The 20426-nt window shown below is 37.8% G+C and overlaps 1 protein-coding gene across 1 annotated transcript; it reads left to right on the forward strand.

The window, feature by feature from the left end:
* The first annotated feature begins 4839 nt into the window (after nt 1-4839).
* LOC142043376 (homeobox protein CDX-1-like) lies at nt 4840-19410 on the forward strand. The gene is made up of 3 exons (XM_075054533.1): nt 4840-5272; nt 15245-15390; nt 19165-19410. Exons 1-3 carry the CDS (start codon nt 4840-4842, stop codon nt 19408-19410), a joined length of 825 nt encoding a protein of 274 aa, XP_074910634.1.
* Nucleotides 19411-20426: the final 1016 nt, after the last annotated feature.

Below are 20426 nucleotides of genomic sequence, written 5' to 3' on the forward strand. Positions count from 1 at the left end.
AAATGAAAGCTCAGAAAAATTAAAACGACTTACTACAGTTCTGTCAGTCTGTAGATAAGAAAATGGATGGGTAGGAGAAAGCCTACATCCCAGGACAGTGGTGTGGTTACAACCTGAGACAAATCAGCATGGAAGGCTTAGGATACAATCTTAGCAGATCTATGGCTTTATGACATGACAAAGGAAAGTCCTGGAGACCCATTCATGGAGCAGAATAGGAATAATCAAAGTGGACCGGAGCATTCCAATGTTTCTGTGTAGTCTCTGACCACAACCATCACATCATCATCTGCAGCATCTGATAAAACCACCTTAAGAGATATTTTCCCAACCAGTATATACGGTGGCTGCTTCTTCCTAAGCTCAGAATATAGCAACTATGCAAACTTAGAACTGGAAAAATGTATCTCAGAGAAGTCATAGGGTGAAGGTGTTTTAGGCTCATCTCAAAACCATAAAGTTCTTTCCTCTCCTGAGGATTCAGGACAATTTCTCATCTCCATTCATGTTTTAGCTTCTCAATGTGAGCCCAGAACACAGAATTGTTAGCTATATTTGTTAGATCTACAAGATTTTGGATTTGGTCTCTTCACAAATCAACTTGGAGAAATCTTATTACATATTGATAATGGTTGGGATTTATTATCACATAATAGATGCTATTAAGAAGGCAGAATAATATTTTACAAGGCAAATAATTCCACCTTAATTGCCTTTTTAGACTTAATGCTGCTACTCACAAAAGAATGATGAAAGACTGTAAATGCTTAATAAAATTTATGTTATAAATTTGGATGCTATTTATTGCTTTTTGTTCAGCCTTTGTAAATCAGACCTATTATATGCTCTATAATATTTGCTCATAAAAATCAAAGACAAGGCAATGTCATTTCTAATGTGCCAGGCCTCCAGTACACCCCTCTAGCCAGTGAAACTGCTAATAGGCCATACAAGGGCAGTTGTCACTCAAGTCAGCTATTTAGATCAGAATCTACCTCCCCCCCCTCCTTTTTTTTTTCTTTTTACAGTCAAGCGAAGATGAGAAGGGTCATAAAGGTTAAGATTACTATATTCTTCAAAATATAGTTATAGGGAAAACAGTCAGGAAAGAGAGACAGATTCCTGCTTTGTTACTCCAAGCTTCTGCTCTGGAGGGACCTCTCTTCTACTCCACCACTATCATTCCTGCATGCCAAAGCATAATGCACTAAACCAAAATGTTTGCAGAGAGCTTTATTCAGAACAGCAAAATTAAATTCAGAATTGTCAGTGCAGGATTGTTAGCAAAATAATATAAGAAGTAAAATGTGAGTTCTAAATTTCACCAAGTTGGAGAGGAAGAGTTCAGAATTCAAAATATATTGGCAATTTTCTTTAAAATGGGCTAAAATCCTGAACCAAAATTCCTCTCAGTTTGAAATCTACAATTTAGTTCCAAATTCTGAACTTTGCTGTATGTAGTATAAATGTAGACAAAAATGTTGGGCATCCAATGCACCACTAGCTACCTACTGAATGCCTGTGTGAACTGTGATTTTTTTCACATATCAATGCACTCTATTAGTGCATTCTAACAGACTTTAAGTTTTATTCACCAAAATAAGTAGCTCCAAATACTGTACACATATAGTACTGTGTACAAACACTTTACAGATGTAACAAGTGACTGGAGAAACTTCTGAAATTTTTTTCCAGAAGCAGCTTTCACTGAAGAATGGCATGTTTATAAAGGATTGGGTATACATATTGACTGATCTCCCCAAGACGACACCTGTTACTAATACATATTCTTGCTAGAAAGTATGAAAAGCAACTCAAATCCAAATCCCTTTATAATTTGTGTTTGAGAACCTATTAAAACATTTAATTTTAAATTAACTATATCAGCATGTCATTATTCACATACCCCCAGCAGTTAAAAAACATGTAAGTCTAAAGACTGGTTCAACTAATAGGTTAGATTCAAATTATATAAATTAAAAAAACTTGGACTACCCAAAACCAAAATACAGCTTACTGAAACCAGACCAACTTAGGGTACTTGGGAATTCAAAGGAAGCAGTTTCCTGCTTAATGGTCACAGCATGTGGCCAGAGGAGTAAAGTATTGTCCGTTGAACAATCATATATTCTAAAGTACTTTCTTCAAGCAGTATGGAACAAGGAAAACAGTCTCTTTCCATGTCAATATACAAATGCTAGTCAAAAGCATCAAAAGGTATTTTTATGTCATAATTACAATTTTTTTCTAATAAACATGAATAAACACTACTGTAGTACTTTCAGTAGCTTCATGAACCAAATTATACCATTATGAAAAAAATGATCAAAATGTTTCTCACGTAACCATGTTGCAGTAGGATAGAGAATGAAGGCATGACAATAGTCTGGTGTATCCAACATTCTTGAACACTGAAGAAAAGCACATCTAAATCCAAACTGCAGTGAGACCCAGCCCTTCTGCAGCATTTTATGCTGTCAGTACATTAGGTAGCTAAGGCCTGCAGGAAAAGTTTTGTCAAATGAACATAATGAGAACATTTTCCAGGCAGCTGGAGGGCTACAACTAATGCTACTGTAAATGAGCAAATGCTGCTTCTTCCTCTGCCTGATTTATTGGTACACCTGCATTCAGGAGAGGTATAGAAATGCTTAAAAGGATGAGTCTTCAACAGTTTTTAAGAGGAGGAAAGGAAATTGAAATCAAGTTACGACAAAAAAATGTAAAGAATCTTTCTTTGTAACTATTTCAACAGATTATGAACTTGAGAGCTACCAAGCAACCACACTGCTCTAAGTGACTGAGAAAGGAAGTGAAACACTCCAGTTAAAAAAAAAAAAAAGAGAGAGAAAAGAAAAAAGAGTTATATATAGATCATGCTACATTTAAATCCCATTGCATTGGTAACTACAGACACAGGCTGCCTAGAGACACCTAATTTGTAATTAGACAAATATGATTTATTTTGCTGATATAGGAGAATTAAGCTGTTCAGATACATGATGTACTGATTATTGACTTCCCTAGATTTTAGGAGTCTATACCAGCAGCTATACTTGGTCATTTTGAATGGCCAGCTGTCACATATGTGTAAATTGCAACTGAATAAGCTCACATATGCAAGCAGAAGAAACAGCTTCTGCCAACTTCCCCCCACCTAACGATTTTTAAAATACCTTTCAACAATTACGCTGGCAAAACTTCATCCTCCAAAAACTCACAAGAAGCAAGAAGTAAAAGAGCACAAGTTGTACCCAAGTGCACAGTAGGAAAATCTTAAATAGTCGGAGAAAGTAGCCTGTGCTTCTCCACCTAGCCCAGAAATTAACAGTTAAAAAAAAGGTTTTTCCACAACTACAGCCACAACCCATCTTGTGAATACAGCCTAAGGACACCATTCTCTCACTAAGGGAAACAACGGTGTTGTCAGGTGTGCGAAGTGATTCTTTCCTCCTGAGAACCAGGAGGAACCTGTAAGTTTAAATGGTGTTAAAGTGCAAAAGACTCTCAAAGAAAAAATACACCTCTGAACAAAGAAAAAACTCATTATACTTTGCACCTGTTTAAGAAAAAAAAAAATCCTTTTAACAAGTTGGTTCATTAATAAAGGTGCAATTAAGTATCACATCATTAAAGGAACAGGAATGAAAACAGAGTAAATTCTCATTAAGACACAATGCTAAGGTATCTATCTCATTAAAAAAAAAAAAAAAAGAAATCAACACTTTCTCTCCTCACTTCTGGTTATAGAGAATCTCATAGGAATTTGTTACTTACAAACATAGGATTGCTCCTGAAAGTTAGGAAACTGCTTTTTTGAGCTAAAAAGCTAGAATTTGCTCCCATATTTCTAAGAAAAGGTGTTACTTATTGTGAACAAGCACAACAATGAGAACAGAAAAACCTTTAGGGAAAACTACGACTCATTTCAATATCACAAACAAGACATAAGCATAGGGAAAGTGACAAATTTTGCATTCTCTCAATAACAGATTCTCTTTCTGTTAACATTGTAAGTTAGAATAGAGAAACTTCAATCACTGTGGCAAGCAGCCAGCTCATGAATAGGCTTGCTAACATCAACAAGACTATTCGTATGAACAAATGCTCAAAATGACTATGAGACTTCTTGTATATCCTTTGTAATGTTAAAATCAGTAGGATTACTGTCGTTTCTAAGTGCTCTCCCACATGGACTAAGAGCTGAAGTCAAGAAGAGTGCTCATGTGAGAAACTATGCAAGAGCTGCAGTTAAAGACTGAACTGGTCCTTTGTTTTCAGTTTAAGAAAATAATAGAGCACATTCTCACAAAAGAACTACGAGACTAACAGATACCAGGCTTTAACTAACTATAACCTAGTGCCTGAAGTTAGATTCTGACTTGTATTGCTCAAGAAAAATACTACTTCTACTGTCTGAACAGTTACTGGTTAACTAAGTATGCAACTCTGCTTGAAGACCATGAGATTTCAAACTACATTCAAGAAGTATAGAACCGGGATGGTAATATATAAAGGATCTGTGAGAAAGGAAGCACTAGAACTAGCAGCAAGGTGGGGTTGCCTGCATGGTCAGCCCTTCATTTGAATGCAAATGTAATTTTGGGGCAGGCAGTTATCTGTGACATCAGGCAGGACCTTAGTAAACTGTTACCACCAGCACCTGGTAAAACCATTGTTAATCATGTGTAGTAAAGGGACATCAGGGCTAGCATGAGTCATTTATAGAGCCAGTCAGGGCTAGAAAAGAGAGAGAAAGAAAGAGGAGGGGAAGAGAGATCAAACAAACACTGTGAGGAGCAGGATGTCCCAGCAAGACAAAGCCAGGCTGTGAGCATCATGTATGTGAGTTATCTTTTGGATAAAGAAACCAGCATGTATCCAGGATCTGCAAGGTGCAGCAGCAACAACCTGCCAGTGCAAAACTTCGTGTCTACTCCACCCTATTCAGATTACATGGGATATCATCATGTGCCAACTCTGGACACCCATGGACAGCCTGCGGGAACCTGGGGATCTCACTATGGCCCACAGAGGGAGGACTGGAACGCTTATGGCCCAGGACCTTCCAGCACGGTTGCTGCTGCACAGATCAATGGCTCATCTCCTGGGCAGGTCTCCTACAGTTCTGCTGATTACAGCTCCCTCCATCCTGCTGGATCTGGGGGGTTACCTCCTGTAGATACAATTAATACACAGCAAATCTCTCCCAACAGCCAAAGGCACAGCTCTTACGAATGGATGAGGAAAACGGTGCAATCTACTTCTACAGGTATGAGGGCACTGAGGTTTTATGCTGAGAAGATATTTTACTTTTTTTGCATTGTTGGGTTTTTTTGCCAGGTTCCCTGTTTAGAGGGAAGCGTACAGTTTAATAGAGAAAGATCCTAACTGCTCTGAAGGATTCTCTTGCTAGCAGTTAAATATTGGTTTGATTATTGGATGCTGGTTTTGATCAGCTGACTATTTCTTGTATTTCTTTCTTGATCTTTAATGCTGAGCCAAATGAAAAGCAATGCCCTTTGACAGTGAAGTATTTTCACTTCAGATATGTTTAAAAAAATTGTGATATCAAATAATTGCTTTTAATAGGAGTCCTATAGATTGGAATGAAGCAGCGTGTCTGTAGAAAGAAATCATGATGAAAGTATTTCACCACCACATATACTTTGCTTATTTTCCTCAAGTTTTAGAGTACATATGAAAAGTTCAAGTGAAATATATATAGTAGGGGGGGTGGAAATAAGGCTTTGTATTAGAAATAACCTCTCTAAACCTCCGAACACTGAAATGAAATGAGATCTGCAAGATCAAACAATGAGTCAATGCTTTAAAAACAGGAATGATAAGGAAAGGCTTGCTTTACTTTGTAGTAGTAGCTCTCAGAATATGCAGGAATACAAAGATCCATGGTAATACAATCAGTTAATACAGTGACAGATCAGTGTCTGATGCATAATAGTCAATGAGTACAAACCAAATCTTCAGTCGTATTTAACCAGTAAAAGTAAGTCATGAAGCATGAGGCAAAGATTCTGTTTGATTGTGATGTGGAACAATAGAAAAAATATAAATATTGAGCATCCCTAAAACAAAAATCTGTACCTTCTATGAATAGAAAAAAATGTATGAAACAAGAAAGGGGAGAAGGAAAAGAAAAAGGGAAAACTGCCTGAACAGAACATAGGCACAATCCACTACATAAAAGTATTTGATCCTCTGAGGTGCTGAGCAGCTTTGACATGCGCTGAGATCAGTAGAAATTAAGGATGCTCAATACCTCCCCTAAAGAGATGCTCACAGTATTTCAATGTTACATCCCAGGAAGTTTCCTTTCTTTTCAGCCCTTCTTCCCACCCCAGGTCTGTTCCACACATGCCTGTAAATAATAGTTTTCAAAGCAAGTACTGAATCAGTCTGATGGATAATTAATTACTTAAAACATACTTTAGAAAAGTGAAAGCAACTATATAGCAAAATTGTCTGTATTAAAATAATATATCCAATTTATACGGACAGACTGAGTCATCCTCACTCCCGCTAAACACAACTTTAGTTCATAGAGAGTCTGTAGAAGTCAACAGACAATAAGAGTAGGTTATTATTCTGGGTAAATAAGAATTGGGGGTGGGGCAGGGGAAGTAATTAATATTTTTAAAATCATAGTTGTTCTTCACTGAATACTACCCAAGAAAAAACAAGAGAGGGCCGGTCTTGGAAAAAACCTTACAGCTTACTATTGAGTAGTCCTTACAGGGGCAATGAAATTGCTCACAAACTGTATGATTTACAGATGGCAGAATACTTGTTCAAAAAACCCACTACTACTCATCTCTTCTTTACTTACCTGCCTTTTGCTCCTGGGGATTTAAATTGCAGCCTCTCTGAAAGACCTGATTTGATCTGTCAGCGCTACCCTTTTTATAGTGGGGACACTGTGAGATAGATACATAAAACAGACAATACCACATTCTAACTGCCTGCTTAAGAAGCATGCTTAGGGCCTTCTAACTTTCCAAATTTCAAGCCTGCAAGGGTCAGAGCATTCACAGGAGGTGTTGGGAGTCTCTCCATTCTGGAATGGTCCAACAAGATATTGAGCATCTTAATCTCAAAAAGAATTGAAGAAAACAGCGTGTCATAGGAGCATATCCTCCAAATGCCCATGGGCCAGTGTAAGGCCCTCTGAAGTTAGTGGGAGCCTATCCATTCATATAATAGGTGCTGGGTTGTGCTTTAGGGAAAAATCCAGATAAGTAATTCTCCTGCTGCTTCTTTCCCTCTTATTTTTTTTGCTAGGCCAGGAATGCTCAGTGCCAGTAGATCTGCTTCACTGGAGTCAGTTCCTTTTTCTTCATTTACTCCCTTTCCTCTGTTTAAAAGCAAGGGCACTTTTGTTTTTCCCATTTTCCAAAAAATAAAATAATTTTTAAAAATTTGTCTAAACAGCAATGTCAGATCTAGCAATGCACTTAAGTGAGTTTGGTTCTGAGCGTGCAAGTGTTGCAAGTGGCTTCAAATGCATGACTAGGCTAACTGCAACTACCAATGTCGTTTGCTGGATCGTGATCAAAATCCTCAGCTTTTTCTTAGATGAATCCATTGCTTTTTACATCCTTAAAGCTGTATGCATACATTGAGCATTACCCTTCCATCTCTTTGCAAAACCTTTAGGAATTTCACTAGAGGTTTTGTACATACAAGAATGAAAGAATCACACCTATTATTTATTAGCTTTCCTTAAATCCTGTGAATATGAGCCACCATCTTAAAGATGGAAAAACTGAGGCTCAGACTTACCTGAAGTGATAAGAACAGAAATTAGGCAAATTCATTTTATTATTTGTTCATCACTTGTTGCAAAATACTAGTTATCAATAATAATATTATTTCACTATCAGAACAATAATTATTAAGGCAAGTGATTTTTGCAAGATACTCTTGAAAGTGTACAAGAAATGTTCCTGTAACCTTAACCCTTTAAGATCAGGAAAGAGTCTCTCCAAAGGTTTACTTACATTGAGTAATCTGACTTGTAACAGCTACAGAAACAGGGCCCAGAATCAATGACATTTCCATCTCCAGAGATTTCATGAAGACACCACTTCTCTTATTGGTGCTTTGTGGCCTCATGACCTGACAGATGACAAACAAAATACTTTATTGAAATTTCTACCACTGCCTCATGCCCTACAGGTCTGTAGATACTCTGTTATCTACACAACTAACCTGGAACAAAAGAAGAAATTAATTCAAGTTTTACTCTGTAACTTTAAAAACAACATCCAATATAAAACCATGTCTTCAACTGGTCTTAAGTGAAGTTGATGAGGTTACATTACATTACTTGAAAACACTCAAAGATCTCAGTATTTAATGTGAGACTATCATTCTGGTTTAGCGTTACTAGGATGCATTTCCCGCAGAAAAGACCTACTAAGGCTTTCTTTCATCCATCATTCTTTCTCAGGTTGAAGGATGTCTGAATGTCTCTCCCTGCAGCTTTGGAACTGGAGGGACTGGGACTTGATCCTGAATGCAGTGCACGTAGCATCCAAAGCCTAGTCACTGCATTCTTGAGGGTGTTCAGGATACAGGAGAAAGCAAATGTGTTTTGACTCAGAACACTTGAAGGAGGAAACACTAACTATTGAGTATTTTCAAGCAAGAACAACGATTGAAAAAGACCTTTCTCTAACCCTTATACTGCTCCTGTCCCCTGTCCTAAAACCCTACTTTAAAAGGGTGAGGAAAGACAAGACAACTAGCAATTGTAACAGAGAACACAACAAAGCCACAACAACTAGAGATTTGAGGTGGCAAGTCCACACACACATAAAGCGTAATTACACGCAAATTCTTAGATGGAAAGTAGAATAAAACCACCTTAGAAAAAGTTACAAATCTCTTTCTGTTGATTTCAATATTTTTATGGAGGTATGCAATCACTGACAGAGGATTAGACTCTACTTTTTGCCTTTGTGAGAAAACAATATACATCTGTGGTAAAACTATGCCCAAAACAATGATTTTGAACAGTTAACTACCAGGCAGTTTCAGCAGCAATGAGTATTTGCTCACAAAGCTGAAAGTACATCTTAAGATCATCAGCTACCATAAAATAGGGAGGGAACAAGTTTTGAAACTGAGGTAAACTAATTATGAGCAGGGACTTTTCCCATAGATGACAACTCTCCTATCATTCTTGTTCAATAAAAATTTACTCTAAAGACATAAAGACAGTTTTTCTGATGATGATGACAACAGGTGCTGATAGCATCATTACTAAATGCACTGTAAACATATACCATTCAGTCTTTGAAGGAAGAAGTTGTAGTCCCTCAAATCTAAGGAAGAGAAACAAGCCTCTTAAGAAGCCATTCCTGCAAAATGCTGAATCCCTAAAGAACACACAACACTTGGAAAAAAAATTCAGTTAATCACTTGCTTTTTAGTCTATACAGTCACTGGCAATGGGATTTACTCTGATCTTGCCACTTAGAAATCGTCCTTCTGCAGGTTGGGTCCTTCTCCCAAACAAAATCCATATAGGGTTGCCTGTCCAATCACTGTTTAAAGGTGATAAAAATTACTCTGCTTTGGATTCAATTACTTATGTATGATGAAGATGAATGGAAAAGTTTACACTAGCAAAGGGAAGGACAGAATTTGGCCAATGAGCTTTATTACAGAATAGCAGAACATATTCAAAATTGAAAACATTAGCATTTTAAATAGAAGTCAACAGAACAGAAGGGAAAAATCTTCAAGTCTGTTGAAAAGTTCCAATTCTATGATCCTATTCTGTTCTTTTCAGCATGAGTCATCTGAACATGTTTAACAAGAACAAATGATCAAGACCCAGCAGAAAACACAAACATAGAATTTCACCATGTTTCACAAACCTTTATGCATCCAACTTTGCAATAACAAATAGTTCTACTCATCACACCAAGACTTCTGGCAGGAATATTATTACTCACATTATACAGGATTGGATCCATGTAACATTTTCTAATACAATGGCAGAGTGGTTTTTTTGGTTTTTTTTAATTTAACTTTACAGAACACCATGTGCAGAACAATGTCCATCTTCAAGATTTATTTGAAATTACTTTTGCTTCACAACTTCAATTAAGTCAGTGAAATTACACTAAGGAGAATTTGCCCCTTTCTTTTCCTATACTTTTAAAGTGCATAAATATTTAGAAATAGTCCTAAAACAAAACTCTGGGGCCTGATCTCTGACAGTCCATATCTTTATAAGCTCAAGACCTAACACTAATCTCTCTCTCAATACTAAGCTAACAACGATGCAGATTTGAACTAAACATATCTTCAGGCCAGAAAGCTGTTCCATATTTCGAGCTCATTTAAGCTAACTTCCAATCATCAAGTACAGACATTAACTTCTTCTGAAACAATGTTAAACTATGGAATCCAAATTACAATGCTTTGTAAGTAATCCAAGAGTAATCCAACACTATTCCATACTATGACATCTTCTGTCTAAACTAGGTAGCTTCTGGATTTTATGAATATTGCCAATTTCAGCAGACGAAGAATATTCCTGTAAGGTTAAAGAGAGGAGGCACTGAAAAAGGGGCCAGGGCTAGTTCTAATGCTAATTTATTTTGCTTTGTAAACTAGTTGTGAGGTCTGATGGTGGAAGTTTTTTTCCTTTCCTGGGCTACATTGTCTGAGGTTTTGAGGCCTATCTGTCATATTGAGGCAACAGACCCTTTTAACACTTCACTTTGCTTTGATATGCAGTCTTGTCTCTTCCTTCTCCCTCTTTTCTTCAGGAGTTATATTGCCGGAAAGGGTGATGATTTTCACAGCAAATAAAGAGGCCTTCTCCTAGCTTTATTGTCTTCAGAAGAAATGCTCTGCGAATTTTATGACCAATGGGAAAGCTGTTCCCTTCCCCCAACTCAAAACTTGGCCAGTCACAAAAATTGCTAGAGTGGGTGTGATAGAACAGGGTTGTTAAAACTGTTTCTCATGAAAAGTTTTCTAAGTCTGAAATGTCTTATTTCTTATTACTCCAAAGACACTCTTCAATAGTCACTACTTGCAAAATAGGTTTTTGACAAAAATCACTGTTCTTAAATAGCTCATTAAAACCAGGAAATCCAGTCCCCCAACACAAAGGCAGTCATACTGCAAAGGTAGTTGCTTCAAAGCTCTTTTGTTTCATTTTTCTTCCACCCAACTACTAATAACCTCTCCAACCACTTGCAATTCCATAGTATAACTGTCCATGACAGAACACTTTTCCAATAAAACTGACACTATATTGTTGATTAAAATGATAATCTGTCACTAACAAAAGATTAAGATTGTAGAAAGTTAAATGTTGGTAATTTCACTCACCTAAGTGACTAAAATACGCAGGATTTGACTAAAGAATTGGATTAAAATACTAACTTTTATCATTGCATCATTAAATTCTGCCATTATCTCCTAAAGAAGTCTGAGAAGTGAAGAACATCCTTCTGCTGTCTCTGGGGTGAATCCATTAGTGCTACCTCAAATTTTACTCAGGTAATATTTCTCCTTGAAACAAAATGCATCACTGTAAATAAAACCAGTAGAAGGTCTGCAAGACTTGGCTTAGAATGCAGTAGAGTGGATCTACTCCATCTAACAGATGGAATTTAGAGGCTAAAATCCCCAAGTGTTTAGTGATAGGTTTTGTTGGAGCTGGTTGTTAACTTTGGCAAATAAAAAAAAGTGTACTTTGCGTTTGAAAGGAAATGCCATATGCAGACTAATTCCAACCCAGCATCCAACAAAGGCATTAAGAAGACTCTCACTGACATGAATGAGAGTCTGGCTAAAGGCCTAACAGACTAAACCATGACTCTGCCAGAACTAAAAGTATCCTCTCAGAAAACCCTGGAGGATCGCAGCTCCCATTGTCTGTTGTCTCTCACAGAGGGTATTACTCTACACAAAAAAATCAAATTATTAATGACAAGATTTATGTGACAAATCATAGAGAATTTTTCTCAGATTGTTGTTGACTTTTAGGAAGAAAATGTTCTCCTTTTGCTTTTCTACTTTTTAAATTATTCTCTTAACTTACTTGAAAGAAAGAAATTAGATGTGAAAGCTCCCAATCTTCCTTCAAAAAGAAACTAGATATTATCATTCCTACTAAAAATAAACTGAAAGCTACTCATATGAAAATAAAAGATTTTATGGGAGAAAGTTCTGTTTTCCATATACATTTAATTTCTTCTTCAGTTTAAAAAGCAAAAAACCCAACCCTCTCCTACTCAGATAATAAGGGTTTCAGCAGTTAAAACCAGAAACAGAAAGGTTTATCTTGAAGTTTACCACCTTGTTTTGGCAACAGAAGAACATTTGATATTTGTCTGTGGCTTCTGTATAAGAATAGAGTTCAAGATAAGATCAACTTGTCGCTCTTTTGTGTACTCCATCTTAACAACAAAAGGAGACTAAGGAAACATTTTAAACATTTTGTCTCATAGAATGACCCCAAATTTTCATTTAAAGAGGAAAAAAACCCTAACCAAACCACCAGCTACAGAGATGAAAAGTTAAAAAATATCAAGTGAGGCATTAAAGCTCCACAGGTGACCATATGTTAAACAAACTATTTACACTTAGAATGAATGAAAACAAATGTCCTAGTATTTTTGTGGACTGAACTGAGTAACTGCTGTTCTTTAGAGACTCTAAAATTCTTACCATAATGTTGTAAAATTAACACCACTTTTCACTTGATTATCAGTGTAAACATAATTGGGCTAATTCTGCTTTCACTACAGTTTCGTAATGATAGAAATGCTACTGAAATGAGAATGTCCTATATATCTACCCCAGCCAAGCACAGCACAGAACCTTCACAGGGAAGTTAACAGATTTGAGTCGAAGGGGTTCTGGCTGCACGGATTGAGCAGAAACCCCAGTGTAAGGAACAAACACAAACATGCACACACCTATTTTCCCTGTTGAAATATTCCAAGTAAACAGGCTGATGGCATCAAGACAGTTGGAAAATGCCCATAGCATTGTAAACTCACTATTAATGCACAGTGCTTTCCCAGGGTTGAATACCATGGAGCATGGAAGGTGAAGGATCAAATTCTGATGTAGACTTTGTTCCACAAGCCTGGGAAGAGTCCTAGGGAAACCCTGTCACGTAAGGTGAACCAGTTATTATCCACAACCAGAGGTGTAACAATACTTGTTTACAGCATTGCACTGACCAGGACTTCCAGTGCTAAACAACTCTGTATCTAGGATCTATACAAACAGTACAAAAGGGATCAGAGCCTGAAGATCCTTCTAATGCAGGCAATACTTTGGTGAGCCAAAAATTCTTACAAGTAGCAAAGTACTGATGGTCAAATGCTAGAAGAGAAAAAAGTGGTATGGCTCTCAAGCCATGCCCATACAGTATATACCGCAAGTGGAAGGCAATATTAACTTTAAATACGTACAGCCATGACAACAAAGAGACATCACATCTTCCTCCACCGATGGAGGAAAAAAATTAACTCATGAAACCAAATCATGAATTAAGGGAGAAAGTACTTAAAGATTCTGCTATAGCTCTGTACCCTGAGTTCTGATATTTGGGTGCTGCTTCAGCTTCAAAAGGAAACGGAGTTGGAAGGAGGGGCTGGGGAGAAATCGGGCCTTTAACACCATCAATACATGACATCTCCAGCTATTCTCTCCTGCGGGGGGGGGGGGGGGGGGAAGCTCGCTGCTTTGGGGCAGTGTGCCCTGGTGATCTACTCGGAGACTCAAATTTTACGAACTCAATCCCTGAAAATCTATTTCAGTCCTCTCCATTCAAAATTAACTGCTCTTATTAGGAGTGCAATTATTATAAGTTTGAGGAACCGATTTTTTGAAGAGCTAGGCATCCACACGATCTTTTCAGAAAAAGATCTGTGAGCAAACATTAGCTGTTGTATGAAGCTAAGCAGCATCTGCAGGAATAGCAGACTGTTACAGGCAAAAAGCCACAATATGCCCCGAGTTTTATGCATCATCTGAGAGAATCTGAATCTAAAGGGGCTGTTCTACTGTAGCGACCACTAAGGACACAAAGATTGACAACCTACAGTACCACAGCAGAATACACTGCAAAAAAATACCAACTAAAAATACATTCCCTGTCCCAGATAATTTAGAGTCTAAATATACACATCTGAAGAAATGTCCATATAAATATAGACCTTTCAAAAATGTATGAAGACCTTAGGCTAGGGCTCTGGGGCCTTGGTTTTAAGCAGGTGTTGATCTCTGATATACTGATTGCCTAATATGAACATTAATAACAGGAAAGGTGGGTAAGAAAGAAAGCATCAGTAGCCTTTCCCATTCTCAATTCTCTTTTACTACTGCCAATGCATTCTGTGCTCAGAAATTATCCTGTATGGAATCCATAAAATTTCAGCTCCTTGCATCTGTGTTCACTGGCTCATGTCATTTGCCATTACCTTTTAACGACCCGGATACCGCTGAGCCATGTCTGCTTCAGTCTGCTGTACCCACAGCTGAAAGGATGCGGCAGTGCTGCTTGCAAAAGAACAGCTGCTGTAGTTCTATTAATTTTCAATGTCCTTTGTAAAATATTATTGCTTTCTTTTTCTCTTTTTTATTAACTGTCATCTGCGAATCTATGTTACTATTCCCTGTGCTATTATCAAGTTGTGGATAGACTGTGCCAGACTTGAAGGAAAAACACAACCGCCAAATTGCAGTAACAATCACAATATTGTATTAATTTTTCTAGCAACAAGAAGCGAGGAACTTTGGAACATCTCAGTATTTTCTATGCAGTAGAATATCCTTCACAATTTCCCTCTGAAGCAGGTAGCAGTGTATCAGCTTTACAGACAGAGAAACAATAGCAATTCAATGCCAAGCAGGAATTGGGAGCCGGGAACAGAACACAGATTTCCTGGCTCCTTGTTTTAACAAAAAAGCCTTCCCTTTCCCAAATGATAACACAAGGGTGATAAAGAATATGAGAAGCAGTTTATCATCTATTTACTAAAAAGAAACCCAAAATCTGATGGTATGAATCTCTTGTGCTGTAAATCAAGACCGAGTCAAGGCAGTTACTCTGGGTAAGTGCATAGAGAATCAGGCCTAAAATACCCACAAAGATATTTTCAAATGTAAAGCCAGATATTTTGTGTTACTAAAGTTAAAAAATTCTAGCTTGAAGCAATGTGTTCTTCTTTCAAAACAGGTAAAACAAGAACAAGAGAGAAGTACCGAGTGGTTTACACAGATCATCAGAGATTAGAATTAGAGAAGGAATTTCATTACAACAGATACATTACAATCAGGAGGAAGTCTGAACTTGCTGCAAACCTAAGACTTTCCGAGAGACAGGTAGAGTATGGATCACCCATTCAGGATTTCCTTTGAATTTATTATTGCTGATGAGGAGATAACCATACTGGTTAAGAACACAAAAATGCTAATGCTTCTAGTAACCAAACAATGCGACTGGGTTCACTTTGCAGTGTAGGAACTCGGACTATCCAGCTGAACGGCCTGACAGCCTTGTTCACACTCATTTCTAAATATCCCATCAGCACTACTTCAGCTCTTGTCAGGCAGCTGTGCAACAACACAGAAAAAGCAAACACCAGTCTTACATCAGTCCTGTTCTGAGAAACAGGAGTTTAAAAATATCAGCAAAATCCTGCCCAGATTTCTCTCTGGTTTACTGGGGTAGTGGTAGCAGGGAGAAATTTTTGCCGAAATTTCTAAAGCAGAAGTTCTGGTTCTGCTTAAGTCAATGGGAATTCTATAACCGATTTCAATAGGGTCAGTCTTAGCAGAGAATGGAAGTGACGAGCTCAAGTATGTTCAGGACACTTGAAGGTGTTTGTGTCTCTGGCTGCCTTTTACCTTTTGTTAAAAGATTTCCTACATACTTGGTACTCCTTTCTCCTGCCCCTATTTCCTCCAAATTCCAATTCTATTCCCGCAACATAAATCAAAACAAAATACTTTCTGGTCAAAAGATATATACAATTTGCTCTGGAACCACTCTGTGCCATGTTCTTCAATCATGCAATTGTAACACCTGTGCCACTCCCTATCAAAGCAAAGCAGGTACATGGCCTCTAGCTCTCAAGTGCTTCAGCTGGCTGATGCAAACCACCAAGATGCCAAGCTAGATCTCCCACAAAGACACTCACAACATGCGCTGAGCGTATGTTTGCTCCCATTTTACATGGGACTTTCTGGATGCAGTACACTGAAGTAAGCAGCGAAACATAAAATTAAAAGCTTTACTGAAGGATGTCCCTGAATAGATTTCAGGATACAATATGCTCATTTGTTGCCTTTTCCATTACAGCAAACCATCACAGCACTGTTTTCTCAGTTATTATGCAGTATCATTCACTGAAGATTATGCCTGATTCACCATTGTTTTATGGGCTCTACTGAGCAGGGATAGACTAAAATCCACCTAGTTGTAGCACTGTTCATCAAACTTGAACTCATCTTACACAGCGCACACTTAAAGAGCTTACAGAAATGGAGAAGCAAATACCCATTTTGCAAATATTTCTCAATCTGTTGCTGAATACAAGTATATAATTATTGAAAATTAAAATTATTTTAACCTGGTATAAAAAAATACTTTATGTGTCTTTTTGCTGGCTGTTGAAACCTTAATAACTTGACTTCATTATGCTGAATTTAAAAATTATGACCCTGCTTCTGTAACCGACCAACAATATTTACTTGAAACTTCCTAGTTCAGTGATAATTCCCGATCAACCTTTTTGTTAGTATATTTGAAGTGGTGATACAAAAAAGACGTGATACATTTCTTTGACATATATTGGGGAAACATGGCAACAGTTTTTCCAATATTTGCTCTTCTTCATCATTCATATATGTCATGAATGAAATTAATTCCTGTGCATCAAGCCCAGATCTCTGAAGTCACTTTTGAAAATGTAAGATTAAGAAATACCTGATCTATACTCCCACTACTACCCTTTCACACAAATTAAACAACCCCATCATATGAGTACAACTCAACACACACTGTCCTATCCCAAGTTCCACTGCACTCAGCCTAAAACATGAAATCATCTTCTGGAAAGCCTTTTTTCCTGGCTATGCCAAAACCCTATCCAGGACACTGGAAGAAATACCTCAAGACAAAAGAGCAATTGTTTAAGCAAGGAAGGAAAGATGTAATATCTAATGAAGGAAAAAAAAAAAGGCAAACCAAAGCATTGCTAATATAGGAAGGATACAGAAATAAAGGAGTTGACAAGGACAAGAAAGAAGAGAGAAAAATAGACTTCACAGCAAGAGTTACACAACTGAACAGTGGGGAAAAAAATACTGAAAGGAAGGAGGGCAACAGGTGAAGAACAAGTCAGACAGATGCAACTGACCATGTTAGCTTTTAGTCTAACATTACAGATCGGTATTTATTTTTAGTCATTTGATAATTGGCTTATGACTGCGAAGTGCCTACTAAAATTCTCTCTGGATCGCTGCTGCAGGTCTGCATCCCTTGTTTAGTAACAAACCAAAACAAAAACCTAAATTCAAAGGCAAGTAAGAACACTGAAGCCGGAAGGTAATTCTGAAACATACGTTAGTTTGGTTTTTAGACTATTTCATCTTTTCATGCATTTTGGCAAATGCACGGTGAAACTAGATTACCTCAGTACAATCAGAATGCAAGAGATCAGAGAGTATTTAAGATTGATTTAATGGAACATAATTTGGTACTGAAATGATATTCCAGAAACTAAGACAACAAAATGAGCTGCCAAATGTCTCAGATGATAGCCTGGGACTTAAGAGACCTAGTTCAAATTACCACAAGCTTTGCATGTATCTGAATTCTTCAACTGTAAAATGGTAATAATAACGCCTCAAGTATAAGGACACAAGAATGTCAGAGACTCCTTAAGATGTTGTGTGGGACTTAACCAGTGGTTTTCTTTTAAAACACAACCTATTAGCTGCAGATATTATCACCTCTTACTGTTTTACCTCCTTTCTGACCATCATTCTCTTTCCCTTTCTAGCTTCTAGCAAAGGATGACTAAACAAATAAGTATTTCTCAGCAAACCATTGATTTTTCTTTGGGTTATAGAAAATGGTGACAGAAGTGTTTCCTTTGCCATCTGAACACCATCAAGAAAACACAACATATCTGGATGAGGTAGCTTGACTTACTACACTGCCTAGACATAATACAGAGCCACTTCCAAGAATAAATAGCTGTCATGAACCACTTTAAATCCAACATTGGGGATTCAGGTCCAAAGACATTTCTGTTGCCATAGAACATTCACCCTTTCACACCTGAACAAGTTCTGCTGTATTTTCAGTTGACCCATTACTCATCAACTTCATCTCACGTCCTCACTTTTTCCACCCCAGTCAAAAGCCATATACTCTTCACTAGTTACTTCATTGCTTCCCAAAGGTGCCTGCATTTCTGTGATAGAACAATGACTATGGTATAAAGCAGTGGACTGTGCAGGAAGCAGCAGCAGATTCTGGCTCCATCTACAAATGCAAGAAAAGGCACTTAGCTATTAAGGCACCACTTATACAATATTTTGAAGTAATGTTGTGTACTAAGAGTAGTGCACTGGTGAAATTCTGCTCAAAAGTGTTATTTCCATTGATTTACACATTAGATCTAACCAATTAGTGTGCAGCACCCAAACAGGAAAGCTTTTGTGCTTCAGTTTATAGGCCAGTAACAGGTTTTGACTTGCTCTGACTCGTACATATAGTTTGCAACGTAAAGATACTCTCAGATTCTTCTGGCCATCACTATGACACATGAGATTCTGTTCTGTTAGATTTTGTACCAAAAAAAAAAAAAAAAGAAAAAAAATCAAAGCTCATTCCATAAAGAAATACCTCCTAAAACTAACACTAAAAAACTCTTTTTATCAAGCTATTAATGAATATTTTATTACCAAGTAGGAAAGATTACCTGTATGAAAAACAAGCAAACAGCTCTGTTGTCTCAGTTTGCCACTGCCTTTCTCACTGGTCCTCATGCAATTGATTTTACCTATGACCCTTGACTATATACATAAAGGACCACATTGCATTCTATTAGCAACTGAAAAAAATGTTCCTCTGCTCCTCTGCAGGTGAAAATCTGGTTCCAGAATCGCAGAGCCAAAGAAAGAAAATTAATGAAGAAGAAAATGACTCATTTTGATGGCAGCAATCTTGGCTCTATGCAGAGTGACTCTGGCTCAGTGAGCCCGATGCCAGTTCCTGACCAACAGACTCATTCAGAAATGCCCAGTTCTTTATTCCCACCTCCACCTCCACTTCCCATGAACGGTTTGCAGCACAACGGGAACCTGCAGCAGGTAGTGGCCTCTCAGTAAGGCTGCCTGAAGAGCTATTGCATAACGAACACTATAAACTACCAGTACATGGAGCACTACAGCATGAAAGAGAGAGGACAGCTGTAGCTGTTTTGCAGGAGTCCCCAGCATGACACAATTTTGTGCACATAAGCTTCAAGTGCAGTAAATCAAGAGCCACTTGCCAGGTCTGCAGGATAGCGCAAGTTCCCAAGGGCAATGGAAACGGCTGTGTGCCAAGAGTTCTAGTTGCAGGGAGCCTCTGCAAGAGGATGCCATGCCGAGTCTGTGCCACAAGGCAAGCATCCCTCCAGCCATGCAGCAGGTGGGTAGGCACTGGGAGGGAGGAGAGCTGAGGACCAGATATGGCCACTTGTTACAGTACACTGCAAAGGAAAAAAAAAAAAAAAGCACAAAAAGGGCCACAGGCAATCCAACATTGCTGAGGCAGTAACGGCAGCTGTACACAAGTGCTCTGTCTGTCCCTCGCCCCTAGGTAAAGAGTATATTCCTTCTCCTTTGATCTCCACACAGGTTCCATATACTAATCTCACTTTAATGGACTTTACACATGGATCTTGATAAATGAAAACCTGGCTTATATGTTTTGACCCACTTGATGGAAAGCCTGGGTTGTGGTGATTGCACTCACTACATGGTAAGGGCAAAGGTCAGGGTGGAATTTTTTGGTTTTGACAGGTATGATTTCCAATGCTCCATACACTGGTATAAACATGCACTCTTCAATATTACCATCAATGTTTCAAAATCATTCTAGAATTGTGAATCTTGGCCCAAGTTCATTTTTGATAGAACAAAAATCATGTCAGACTCATTCTGTATCCTAAAAGAAAGAGCAAAAGGGAGGAAATCCTTTTTAAAAGTGTAGGTGTTTTAAAAAGTGACTGCATTTCATGAGACAGCATAGCCCATGGATAAAGACGCAATAATTGCATTCAACTAATTTTAAATTTGGTCCAGTTTGCAGACCTATTGCGACACTAAAAAAAAAAATATCTGAGAAGCCAAATTAATGG

This window comes from Buteo buteo, chromosome 22, assembly GCF_964188355.1.
Source record: "Buteo buteo chromosome 22, bButBut1.hap1.1, whole genome shotgun sequence".
Lineage (NCBI taxonomy): Eukaryota > Metazoa > Chordata > Aves > Accipitriformes > Accipitridae > Buteo > Buteo buteo.

What these genes read in the sequence shown, in the direction of transcription:
- LOC142043376 (XM_075054533.1), top strand. Translation starts at nt 4,840, where the DNA reads ATGTATGTGAGTTATCTTTTGGATAAAGAAACCAGCATGTATCCAGGA. An exon ending in GGTGCAATCTACTTCTACAG is followed by an intron (nt 5,273 to 15,244) that starts GTATGAGGGCAC and finishes CTTTCAAAACAG; the next exon opens with GTAAAACAAGAACAAGAGAG. An exon ending in TAAGACTTTCCGAGAGACAG is followed by an intron (nt 15,391 to 19,164) that starts GTAGAGTATGGA and finishes GCTCCTCTGCAG; the next exon opens with GTGAAAATCTGGTTCCAGAA.